This window comes from Pleurodeles waltl, chromosome 6, assembly GCF_031143425.1.
Source record: "Pleurodeles waltl isolate 20211129_DDA chromosome 6, aPleWal1.hap1.20221129, whole genome shotgun sequence".
In the NCBI taxonomy this organism is placed as follows: Eukaryota; Metazoa; Chordata; class Amphibia; order Caudata; family Salamandridae; genus Pleurodeles; species Pleurodeles waltl.
This window is the reverse complement of record NC_090445.1, coordinates 415,286,511-415,300,406: the sequence shown is the minus strand read 5'-3', so window position 1 is coordinate 415,300,406 and position 13,896 is coordinate 415,286,511. Positions and strand designations below refer to the sequence as shown.

The window sequence follows — 13,896 nt, the reverse complement described above, 5'->3', positions numbered from 1 at the left end:
TTTCACACTCATTTCTGTCACTAACTGGAAGGAGGCTGAAAGCACAAAAAGTAGTAAAAATGGGGTATGTCTCAGTGAAATGTCAGAATTGTGTTGAAAAATTGGGTTTTCTGATTCAAGTCTGCCTGTTCCTGAAAGCTGGGAAGATGGTGATTTTAGCACAGTAAACCCTTTGTTTATGTATGTTTATGACTGTTCTCTGCAGCCCTTTTCCCCCATTTTTCTTTTTAACAAATTTTTTGCTGTATTTTGGCTAATTTCTTGGTCATCTCCAGGGGAACCCACAAACTCTGGGTACCTCTAGAATCCCTAGGATGTTGGGGGAAAAAAGGACATAAATTTGGCGTGGGTAGCTTATGTGGACTAAAAGTTATGAGAGCCTAAGCGTGGGGGGAGGGGGGCAACCTGGCAGCGAAGGGGTTAACATTTTAAGGAACTGTTGAATGTGTTTGTCTTCAATAGTTTTTCAGTAAGAAATCCTTTTCCTCTTTATCCTCATGTGCTGGTAAACTGATGTTGTACTGTCCTATGACTGCATGAAATGCAGATGTGCCATTTGGAGGTGACACATACTGGACATGGCCCTAATGTAGGTTTGTCTTATGGATCAGCTCTATAATTATGTCAGGCATCATCCTGCTGTTCTGTGATGTCTGGATCTTCATAAAACTAGTGGCTAGGTCTTAAAATGTTTGAGTGGATAGACTCTGCTGGTGACATTTGTGGTGGTAAGCTGGGTGGTGGTGTTTTCATTATTTGTGTCCTTGGACAGGCTGTATTTACCCTTTCCTTCCTAGGTTAGGGTATTCCCCAATATCCTCACATATATGTTAATCTAAGTTTTTCATGGGTAGGCTTTGTAGAGGAAAGAAGATGTGCTAATATAAGCCCTATTGCTGGACCAAAGTATATGGCTCTTTGCCTATGGTCTGGTGAGTCACACTTCTCTTACATATGTAAAGTGTTTTTGGTGCTGATTTTGGCACTAAGGCTGGTTTAGTGCCCTATCTTTTTCAATCACTCAGGTTCTCTGTGCCGAAACTCTTCCAACATCAAGGGGCATCTTAAAGGTTGAATAGTTATTACTATGGGTAGTTCCAACTACTGTTTTTTTAAGAGGATCCTTCGGAGATCCTGTGGGCTGATTCTAATGTCCATGACAAGGTCTTCACAAGACCTTCACTTCAAGGTGTTGCCCTGTGTACCGGTTTCTGTGGGGGCCTGGAGACTGATCGTCAGAGTCATGGGAGGATACATCAAAGGGACTTCTCCACTGAAGATCATTCGGACAACTGAATGCACACATGCACCCTTCCTTTTGTCGTCGGAATGGAGCCCTTCAATATCCTTGGCGACCACAGCAGATATACACTCAGAGTCTTGGTGCTAAACAGTGGAATGATAACCCCAGCTAAAGTCTTTAGATGCTATCCATTTTATTTAAAAGTGTTACAGGGTTAACAGGCAGCCTCATTGTAGTCCTTCGGTGAGCAAAATTTACAGACCCAAAGCTAGTCTGACCATCAAATTCACTTTTACAGGAAGGGAAAAATTTAAATAGTGTATTCTCCATACTCTCCACCCCACATCAACCAGGCCCCAGGATTGTCAAATGCTTTGAACTTGGCAATTAATAAAGGGATGCTTTCTTGACTTTTTCTCAATCTGTTTAAATTGAGATGTGCCTGTTATCTGGCGCAGAGAGTACTGTCTGTGGTGAACAGCAGTTGCAGACCTGAGGAAACAAGTCCAAACCTGATGGAAAGAAAGGACCTAAAGTGGAGTATGCATTCTGGTGCATTGTGGGTTTCCTGGGCGGATCATAAAAACCAACACTCCTCCTTCAAAAAAAAAAAAATACTACTTACAATGTCAGAGCCCTCTACTAGATGGCAAATGTATGCACATGATGAAAACATAAGTTTACTGATTGCAATTAATGGTAAAAGTGGAACTTATATTCCATAAACCACCCAAACCCTCCCCTTTAGCATGGTACAAACTCCATAAAGCTGCTAATAAATCAATCAATCAGCTCCTTAAAGGCAGACATTTTTCAGAAAATACAAGTACATTCCCACAAAACTAAACTGCACAATCATAATTTCAACTCCATGTCATACATTCCAGAATCATTCAAACTTTAAATATAATTCCCACCTCATAATCACATCTCGTTTTAACAAGTGATGGCAGCGACTGGAGTGAAGGTTCACTTAGTAGAGTGAACCTTAAATTGTGACCGTCTTGCTCTATTCATCGTTGTTTGTGCTGTAGCCACTATTAACATCCAAATCAGTTTTTACATTTAATCTTTTCAGGGAAAGCATCTGGGCAAACACATTAGGATGTGTATGATGATTGGGTTCAAAGAAAATGTATTTTGCACTAAAAGCTCTCACTGAACATCAGTAACATTTTGAACAACTGGACCTAGCTTTTTGGTTATTGTTTAAGTGTTTGTTCCTATATAGGTCTATTTCAGTTCTCGTATTTTGTGGTTTCCAACTTCATATAAGATTTTAGGAACTATTTCACGCCTATGACTTATGTTTCAATGCAAGATTAAGATCAAGCACTTGGAGGGACACTGCATTATCAAACAAAAAGGTAAAGAATAGGTAGACCATGCATTTTATCCTAAATTTCACTACAAGCATCCGCAGCCCCTAAAAGGCCCCTAAAAAAAATAAAAAATAAAACATTGCTCACCAGAATCCCAACAAGCATTTGCAATGTAATGGGTTTGCTAGAGTTAGAGTTGTTAACGTAAATTCATAACTGGACTTTTCTTGGCACATAAATTGAAAACGAAAAGTAAAGCAGTTGACGCAAGCAAGCAGATTGAAAGTGCCACCATGAGCATGAGCGCGAAGGAGAAAGACAAAAGGAAAAAAGTTTGCTCGCAGTCAAACATCTATTTAACACTGTCATTGTCCAAGGAGGTAACCAAATCGCTCCAAGGAAGGACAAACGTAAAGCATTTACCAAGGATAACAAAGGATTTTTGAAAGGCAAGCCTACGAACCAATGATAGTGATGGGGGGGGTGGTGGGAGTGGGTAAAAGCACACAGTTAGATTCCAGCAGGTCAGAGCGCTTCCGCGCTCAACCTAAAAACCACCTAATCACTTCCACCCCTAATGAATTTCCAAGCATGTATTGCCATTTAACATTATCAACAGTGCCCTTTGCTGTCCTTGGTGCAAGAGAAACCAATATGCCCCAGCACAAAGACACTTGCTTTACGGTCTCACCATTTGGCCAGACAGACGTTCTTGTGGATTTCTTTCCACTCCGCCCCAAAGTCCTGAGAGATCCAGAGACTGTACTGAAAAAAAGGATAAAGACAGACATTATTGTCATAATCAAGATCAGGTTTGAGTTGATTGGATGCAGAAAATAAATCTCAGTCTTTTTCCAATTAATCTCCCCCTCCAAATCCTTGAAAAGTACCAATACAAATAATTGTAAAGGCTTTAAAAGGGGAACGCCGCATCAATGCAAAACTATTCAGAAATAAGGAAATGTTCTTACAGTGGTGCTTAGGACAAGCAGGTAATCTTTCTTGGAGTGATGAAACAAGATCTGGGTTAGAGGGTAGAAAGGAAGGTTGGTCGAGGCAAATGATTTTGCAAAATTGTTAGATCTGAAGATCCGCCCATTCAGACTCCCTCCTGAGACATCTGCTGTTAGGATTACCTGTGAAGGAGAAGAGGTTGGCACAGTAAGAAAGGATTGCTTAATACTTGCAACACAATAGTAATCACAACTTAACAATGGCTGTTACGCACGGTGTAAGAAACGGCAAGGAGTCAACAGGTGCAGTCACTCAACCTCTAATGCTACTGGGTGATCTGAACTCCTCACAGCTTGTTCAAGTGATAGCTTTATAGACAGCCTGCAGACCATTTTGTTGTAATTTTAGAGAGCTTTAACAGTGGTTTACTGCCTGGTGAGGGACTCTCCAGAAGGTTAACACAAGCAACCCTGGACCAAGTTTCATTATTAGTCCTCATCAGTGAGATATACCTTGGATCCTGTGGCACAGACAGCAAGGGAATGTCTGTGCACACACTTGGTCACTTAGGGCAATACATCAAACACATGTTTATTTGGTGGTTGTTCCATCTGTCCGTATGGAACTGCCCCAAATCTTCTGTAATTCAGAAAGGGGCTGAAAGTCGACCTCTCCAGACACCGGTAAATCTCCCCACATCAGTATTCACCAAGCACGAAATCACCTGCTCCATTGTAAAATATCCTAAATCATAACCCAGGGCTACTGCCTTGTCCAGGGCTCCAATCAACTCCTCCCTAGCTAGGTTTCACTCTACAAGTATTTAAACATGCATACACACCGTGACACAGTCTAAGTAGAGTGACCTCCGAACTGTTCCTTCTGTGCTTTTCTTGAAGTATGCAAAGAATCAAGATGCATTTTCTCATGAGTGGAGCAAAAATATGAATTTCAAAGAAAAGTGGAATTTTCATTAGCTAAGTGTTCTGTGCCCCGAGGTTTAAAAAAAAACAAAAAAAAAAACACTGGCCCTCCAGGACAAGGACTTTGGCCTTCATTTATCTCCAAGGAAGAGACCATAGACAACTAAGTTCTGGACTTATGACAGATCTTTGTAGCCATCACCTAATTAGAATATAAGTTTAATTACAGAATGAGAACACGAGCAGGACCATGAAAAGAAGAAAATCCTGTACAAGGCCCATCAGACTAATGTGGAGTGTTGATGTAGCCACATGAAAGTGATCTGCCAAGCAATCATGAAAACCTTGTAGCCTAGCAGATCAAAAGCAGCACATCACAACTAAAAAATGACCAAGCATCACCTCGGTTTGAAGAGGTGTCATGCTGGAGTAACACACCTGTGGGCAAGTCTTTATTAGTGCCAGTTCACTTCAAATTTAAATTATGGTAAACCTGAAGTATCCCTGTTAATCTATGTCAGCAAGACTAAGTATAACTGGCCTCTGCACAACTCTGGCCCAGAGTTCATACTTGCGTGGGACATTTTGGTGTTGTGAGAATTCGGCCATATCTCTGCTAGAAAATACCAGCAACATGTTCTCAATCTACTCGACCAACAGAAGCAAAAGTACTACAGTAGAAAGAATACTTAACACAGTCAGATTCGTTGTGCCTCTTCATACATCAACTCTGTCATTCTTCCCCACTCTGAGATAAACACTGTAGTAAACTCCCTCAAACAAGACTGCAAGCCAACAGCTATATAATGTGCCATTTCGGTTTAAGAATTCACTCATTCATTAATTAATAGGGGACAAAGACCTCAAGTTATTTGGTTTAATAGTGCCTAGTACTTACAAGCTGTACATTTGTGTGGTCTTGCATATTCACCCTAAAAGGCGCTGGCATCTTCCAGTTATCTCTGTGTATAGTTTGAACTGCCCAATTATACCCAACTAAAAAAAGTCCTAATCTTCACACAGCATTGAATTGTCATTACATCTCTGTGTAATTTATTGTATGTTCCTCTAGCTGGGTTTCTGTATCATACCACTGCCTACAATGGGTATGACAGGCCTTGATGTAGGGAACCCTCAGCAACATTTCCAATATAAGTGGTGCTAATCAGGCCCTAATGATTATGTTCTTATGCCAGTACCTTAAGTTAAAAAAGTGCACAAGGGGGCCAGAGTACAAGTATATGCAAAAAGCATAATTTACATTTTTAGCAAATAGAAAATAACCATATCAAAATCAAATGAACAAAGTAGAAATAATGCATGCTTTCTTAGCAATATCGTTTAAATTAGTGTATGGAGACATTCTGTTGCAGTGACTACTTTTATTTTTTCATCTTTTAATACAGAGGAGTTGTAACAGCAGATGTTTCAAACTCTGGTGCACAATACCCTTGTGTCTGTCTCAAGACTTATGTCTAGTATCTTTATATTTATTGTTCATCAGAAGGTATGTCCTCAGGACCTCTACATAGGGATGCAGACCATTTGATCATACAGATACATCACACAGGACTCCAGAAGACTGACCAGTAAACATCTTTGTTTCCCACCAGCCAGACCTGAGATTCAGCTCTACCAATTTTGCCAGCAACAATACTTCAATGGTGAAACTGTTACCACAACATTTTCCTCCCACTACAACTTGGTGCATTTCACTTTCTTAATGTTCCAAACACTACCATGTGACATCAAATCTTTCCACTCTGCAAAGGACTGGACTATTGTGACATGCCTTTTTTTTGCAAAGCATTCTAACTTAGCAACTACAAAGAAAAGTTCGTAAAACTAATGAGTGGTAGCCCTTCTTCTCATAAATTTTTCTTAACCGGTTTCCAACGTAAAATTAAACATCCAGCCTACTTCTTGGCAGTTTATAGGGAGTCTCACCTATGATACTGGTTGGTGCTGTCCTATGAGCGCAAATCTTCTCACAGCTGCGCACCAATTACACCCATCACCAAGGGTCAACTGCAAGCCTTCTTTCAAAACCGCTCCATAACAGCATTACTTTGTGGATGTCCTTGTGTGTCGCACTGCTTGAAAACTTTACTGTATCCTTCAACATTAACTGTACCATGTTGTCCATAACAATTTCTGTGAGAATGCCCTCTCTCATGAAGGTCTCCTGAACATGAGTTCCGATCACATCCAGAAAAACATCCACAGCTACTGGCACATACATGCCTCTAGGACTCAAAGTTGCAAAGGGGTCTATAATAACTACAGGTATTTTTTTCAGGGTCCAACTGTTTAATAAACTGTGGCGAATATTACATTACATTTTGAGACTTACTGCTCCAGCCGCAACTCATATCTAACCATTACTTCCACTTCACAATCGCATCAATGCCACCAAAAACCTTGCCTTACGCGTTTTTCATGGCAGTCATTCTGATGTGTCCTTTGTGAGCCAGTTCCAAAACATATTGTCTTAACTTTGCGGGCACCACCAACACATCTCCCCTTCTGATTACTCAAACTAGCCAAAACAATCTCTCATAGAAACATAAGCTTTTATCTCAACATCCAGAACTCTTTTGTGGAATTACCCTATTTTTACATACTGTCCCACTTTTCTTATGTTATTGGCAACTTTAGCATCCATAGCCCAATCATCTTGTGAACCATATGTTTCTATTGTATCAACCACATTAGCAACAGCACAGTCATTACTGGCATCAATCGGATTCTTCTCTAGCAGAGGAAAACGTGACAAATATGCCATCACATTTTTTATCCTGGGCACTTGCACCACATTAAAAACAAATTCCTACAACCTAAACAACCAATGTGCAAAGCACCGAGTGGCCTTGCCCCTCCATTTTGTTGTGAAAACATCCACCGAAGCTTGTGGTCTGATCATACTGAAAACCTTTTGCCCCAAACATGCTGCCTTAAAGTGCGCAATGCTGCACTAACATGCCAGTAACTCTTCCTCAATATCAGACTGTGTTCAGTTTGCCTCAAAACTATTGATGCGTTATGCTATGACAATTTTCTTGCTATCTTTTACCCTGTGACAGCACTGCACCAAATTTATACCTACTCGCATCTGTCTTTATAATAATGGTTAACCGGATATCAAATAGTTTAAGACATGGAGCAGAAGAAACCTCACTCTTTAATCTCTTACTTTCACAACTGATACCATGTAAATCTGACCTTTTTTTTTTCCAGCAACCCTCTCATAGCAGAAAAATGTCAATGAATTTGGCATAGTATCCCACCATTCTTAAGAATGAACAAAGGTGCTCTTTATTTTCAGGGCTCGGTATCTCCTGAATTTCTCTTACCAGGCTTTCCTTGGGCCTTACTCCATTACAATCCATGAGATGGAACAAGTAATCAACCCCACTCATCAAGACTAACCTTAGCGTACAATTGTGTTCCTCCCAGTTTTTTTTTCTTTCATAAATTGATATGTCATCTTGGAATTTTTTTACGTCTTTTACTTCTCCCAAAAACTGATGCATAACCCTTTGGAACACAGCAGACACTGAAGCAAGTCCAAAGGATATGCAACAAAATCTGTAGCCCCCTTCTGATGTTACAAACGCAGCCAAGGGCTTGAATTCCTCATCAAGTGCCAACTGATTATAGGCGGAGGCTAAGTCTAATGATGAAACAGCTGAGGTCTACTTGGTGTGTTCGGCAATTTGTTTAATTTGGGCAGAGGATGGTGATCAATCCACATATTTTTATTTAAATCCCTACAATCAATAAACATTCTTAATCCTCCAACAGCATTCTGAGCTAGGACTTCTGGAGTAAACCACTCAGATGCCTAAATGGGTTCTATCATGCTAGTCTTTCAGAGTTTATCTAATTACATTTTCAATTCCTCTCACTGTCACTGGTCGCACTCAGTTGCTTTGGCACCCCTGAACAATTTTATTTTTTTATGTAATCTTATTAACTATTCAAGTTAATCTTTAATTTCATTACATGAGTTTGTTCTTCTCAGCATTCATTCCTATACAAAATACTTGATCGGGATGGTTGGGATCTAAAGTAATCCACAACTCTCTTCGCTCTGGACCTTACGCAAACATACCTTCCTTTGCCACGTACTTTGGTGCATGTGCTTCTATCCTTGAAAGGTATAGCAGTATCATAATGTTCAATTAGTTAAATTCTTTCCCCCACACCATTGCACATCTATTGCATTAACACTTTATCATGCGTCATATGTTCTCGACCAGGGTAGAGCTTGCTCGTGAACCTACCACAATTTTTACCATTGACCTTCAAATGTACTAATCTTCTGCAGACTTGCAGTCTACCCCAGACATACCTACTTCAGTCCATTCTACATTGACAATTTTCAACGTAACATTAGTCTTATAAACCATTATGCACATCTGTGCAAGGTGTCCTCTTTGCTTGCATTTTCTACACCATCAGCCAACGACTGGATACATCTTCTCATTATCTGAATTTCCCTTGATGCTGCATCGGGTACATCTAGTAACCTTTTTACTTGTGTTCCAATCATGATCACCCTTGCACTTGTAACTAAGATGTGTCATTAGTCCAGATTTCCAGTCTTCTCTGCCTCTTTCTGCGTGTATGTACGTAACATGCTTTGTTTTATTCCAGTTGCTTTATGTCCTCTGACACGCATTCAAATTTCTTGGCTATCTCCACAGCCTTGTCCATTGTAACATACGTCACCATTAACAACTTTTCTTGCATTCTCTAAATGGTTGTCCGTAGCACCAACGGATCACTAAGTATTTTGAAATAGAATGCTTTGCAGTTGCAAGCTGCCAACTGCTCAGAGCGGCTGTGAAATCATCCAATGTATCTCCAGATAATTGTTCATGCATCATGAATTCGATGCCTCTCTATTACCTCATTTCTGTTCTCATATTTAATGTCCAATTTCTTTATAACCCATTCATATTCATCTAGGTCTTTTTCTGCTTCTTCCTCTATTGGTGTTCAAAGGCGTTTCAATATTTCCTACCTTTTGTACTTAAGCAATGTTTGAGAACGGAAAACTTTCTCTTTCCAGCGAAAGTATCCCCTCCTTTGTTTCTAGGTAGTATTGGGCATCCTTCTTTCCACGCCCACATCTAACTCGATGCTAGTCTTTTCATAACTTTAAATTATAATTGAAAAGAAGATACAGCAATTATTTAAATTTTAATTCTCTGCTATAAAAAAAAAAGGAAATGAATTTAGAAAGGCAACAGGAAAATGACACTGTCACTTGAAATCAGAAGGTTGCTCTCCCACTCGCCAGAATGTAGCAACAGTGACCTTTTAGAGCCTGTTCTTTTTCCGCTCTATGAAGCGAGGACTCCAAACGCTGGGCTTAGAAATTCATATACTTAATATGTCATAAAAATATTTTTTTCCCTTTTTAGAAACAATTCTTGCACTGCCGTTCTATGTCCTTAACTTTAAAATAAAGCTATTTTCCATCAAGTATAAACCATGCTTATTTCTTTTCTGTAATTTCAATCATTCCAGGCCTATTTTCAGCAGGATCGGTCACTAGTTGAAAATGATTAAGTAGTGTAAAATGTGCTTCTACTGGGTTATCCGAGTACTGATCAATCTTTTTGCCACAAAATGTGTCATTTTTGGGAACTTTACATCAGTGAGAGAAATTCAATTTTGTTATAATGTACTTTAAAAAAATATATGGGATTTGCCTATAGATAGCAGTGCCTGATTGTATTCACTTGTGCTCTCTGGGCACAGTATGCTGGCTCTGGTCATGACCTGCAAAATCAATCTACCCCAATATCCATGGACAAAGCCTTTTGTCATGGAGATCAGACTTGTGTGCAGTTCCATGGTACAAGCGCACAGGGCACGGCCAGGGACATGCCCTGAAGATCTGACCACATGGTGTTACTTTTCACAATCAAGATCATCATGCAAGGTCCTTCTGAATAGCTGTTTACCAATGCCAAATGTGAGATATTGTAGTAAGGTGCAAACAAAGCAGATGAGAAGTTTCAAGGGATTATTTAGGATCAATACAATAAGTAGACCCCATCCATAAAAAGCAACCGCTTCTCCAAATTGCACCCTTCGACTCACCTCAAACATTCCAAGCAGGCTTGAAGCAACACATACTAGAGTTCTAGAATGCACTGACCACCTAGGATACCGCAAGTATCTTCACTGAGTCCTGTGGTAGGTGGTGGTTCATGGCCAGTGTCCAACGTGTATATTTTTATCTACCACTGGTATTCTAGGTTCACTAATTGCATTGTAGTCTAACTGGATTGTCACATTACTTCCTTTGTCTGACTTAGTCCTGTGACAGTCGAGTCTGTCACTCAACTCGATGGTAAGGGCTAGAAAAACAGGTGCTGGATCAAACAGCAAATAACACATCTTTAACTTATTCAGCAATTCTTCCCAAGCAGTGGTTGCACAGCCTTAAACAAAAGGTTGCTACCTCATGTAAGGAGAGCTTGGCTGAGCTATTGCAGGGTGAGATTAGACCGTCATGTAAACAACTCACCTCAATGGGCTTTCCTTATGTGAAAGGGCCGGTAACATGTTTTGATCTTAGTTCAATTACTTTTTGTGGGCTGTGCATCTATAACTAAATTTGCCGTCAAGCACCACTCAATCTTCCACAGATCATAGAAGACAGATCTCAGGTACATTAAAGGCTGAAGAGTTACGCCTAACTGGACACATTGACAGCAGTCTGGTCAGCCTTGACTCTGGTCAATGAGAACTCCTAGAACTAAGGACTCAGGATAGGCTCTATCAGGCAATAAACAAAATGAACTATTTGAGACCAAATGAATAACCCCAGTGCTTAATCTGAGCTGGTGTACACTGCTGCTCAGCATGGGCATTTATTTTTAAACACCGGAACTAATGAGATTACACTACAAGGTGGTGCTCTCTCACCGTTTTTTTTAACAATGCTCATCAGCATGTTTAACAATTCAATATACTAAAAACAAAACATGTAGAGAACGAGCACTTTAAGGCCCTTGCTGAAGCTTGGGTGACCTGAAATTGTCCAAAATGTTATACTGGTTTAAGCATAAGGATTAATAAGTAAGGTTGGCCCTGCATTTAGCTGCAGTGGCAAGAACTGTGGGCGTTCTCAGCTGAAAAGAAAACCCTTGGGCCATGGCACTTACATTTCCACAAACTAGGCACTGGATTAACCACTTCTCTCTATCTGACCACTACCCAGTAGTGAGCACTGGCAAAGACAATAGGTCTACCCTTGTAGGCCTATTCTCTATGTCAATGATCTTTGTCGTTGCACAGCTTTGGCAAAAAGAAGACAATGTCCAAGTTTAGTCATTCTGTAGGCGTGCATGTGCCTTATAAAAGTATGAATCACTATTCACCATTTTATTATTTTTTCATACACTTATCTAAGATGGTGGATGCCACAGATAGGTAAATTAAAAAAAAATAGAGAGAGAAAAGTTTTAGCGTGTGAAAGAGCTAGGTGCTAAAAAAACAAAAACAAAAAAACTTGAAAAACAATTCAAATGCCCAAGAGAAGTGAGAAGGAAAGCAGCACATAAGGGAGACATAAGGGAGAGAGTAAAATATGGAGAGAGCAACATGGAGCACATGGGATGTGCGGTATGGCAGGGGGAAGAGGTTGCACCCAAGGGAAATAGCAACACCAAGCGCAGATGGTATTTGGCAGGAGAGATGCACTAGAGAGAGAAAGCTAGAAAAATGCATGCACTCGCTCAGACTGCTTAACAAAGAAGGAAGAAAGTAATTCTCGAAAAGAGAGCAGTGGAAAGATACAAATCAGCCAGTTTAAAGGATGGTAAAGAGACTATGCTCCAAGGGTGGAACAAACAAGATGAGGAAGTAAAGTCACTGACTAAGAAGCATATGAGAGTGACAAAGCCAACTAGTGAAATCAATGGGCAGGCTCTAAGCCGGCTGTACAAAAGGTCTTTGGCAATGTGACAGTTACAAGCTGTCTGGTAGGACCTAAAAACCCTAACTGGGGAGTTAACAAAACAAAACGTATCAATGGTAAGACATGCCCTTTATTTAAGTCACCATCCAACCACAAACATCTCACAGCAGGCCAGGCTAACTGAAATCACTGGAACATCCGCAAGTGACTGTTTAAAGTTCCACAATAAAAAGAAAATACCAAAAACAAAACCCCACATGTATTCCCATTATAAACACTTTAACTACTGTAACAAAATGAATAAAAAAATACAAATGTAAAGAAATCGAATACAAAAAAAATAATCTCAAAACAATAACCTTTCAAGCTCAGAATGATGCATAAATTATGCAAAAAAGAGCAGAAAACCCTGGATAGTTCACAAGCTTTAGGCTGAAAGCACTTCCTTTATATGGAATACTCTACAACACCAACAACACTCCAAATCTGCTCATCTCAAATGTATTTTTCTAGCAGAGTTTTTCTGAATAGGATTAGCACAATCCCTAATCCTATACTTACAAACTCCGTTACAAAAACAGGCATTTGAGGTGAGCAGATATGGAGTGCTGTTGGTGTTGCACAGTGTCAAATGAATTGCTCTCTGCCTAACGCAGGGGAACTACCCAGGATTCCCTGCTCTCTTGTATTTGTGAATACATTTTTTATTTAATTTGTATTTTTTAGTCAAAATATGGAAAATGTTACTTACCCTGTAAGCATCGGCTAATGACTTAGTACTGTAGATTCACATGCTGGGCATACTCCTGCCCCCTAGTTTTGGGCCCGGTGTGTGTACTTTTTTTTTTTCTTTGAAGAATTCTTCAAGTCATGAGGAACTGGGATTCCACCTCTCGCATGCAATGCGCAAGGTTATCGTCTCCAGGTTTAGACTGTTTTATTTTTGCTGTCCGGTTTGGATGTGTGCTCTCGTGCTCCAGATCAACACCTTCGCAGTGTGTTTTTTCAGTCTTCATGGTTCCTCTCCCTCTGTCTGTATTGTATTCAATCTCATTTTCCCCTACTCTAGTATTAGGTTGATGCCTTCAGTCTTGTCCGGTACAGTTCTCCTGTCGACTCTGGCACGAGTGGGGCTTTGACCATCGGAGTTTCTTTCCCTTCCACACGGCTCTCAACCATGCCTCGCCTGTGATGCAATGGACACCTTTTCGATATTGCCCTTGGTGTCGCGCAATATCCCCCCTGGGTCAACCTCCACCAGGTATGTAATGTTTGCCTCGCATCCAAGCACAATGAGGAATGTTCCAACGTGTGCCGGTTCTTCCGGTCAACGAAGACTTCCTGAGACCGCAGGGCTCGTTGACCCTAAATGTCGCACAAGAGCAATGGTAGATACACAAGACCTTTTCAGCATCCACAAACTTGAGGGGGATCATCATCCTGAGCCTCCAGCCACCAAAGAAGAATTGTTCACCTGAAAAGAGTTCTAGCTCCAACTTCGAGATCCAAGAC

General features: G+C 40.4%; 1 protein-coding gene across 2 annotated transcripts in view; it reads right to left on the bottom strand.

Annotated features, from left to right (window-relative positions):
- Positions 1 to 13,896, bottom strand: part of SORT1 (sortilin 1) — a 484,851-nt gene that overhangs the window by 351,277 nt on the left and 119,678 nt on the right. For both annotated transcript variants that reach the window (XM_069238373.1, XM_069238374.1), the window contains exons 5-6: positions 3,537 to 3,701; positions 3,257 to 3,330 (exon numbers count right to left, since the gene is read on the bottom strand). In XM_069238373.1, the coding sequence (XP_069094474.1) occupies positions 3,257 to 3,330; positions 3,537 to 3,701 (239 nt within the window). The remainder of the gene's footprint in view (positions 1 to 3,256; positions 3,331 to 3,536; positions 3,702 to 13,896) is intronic.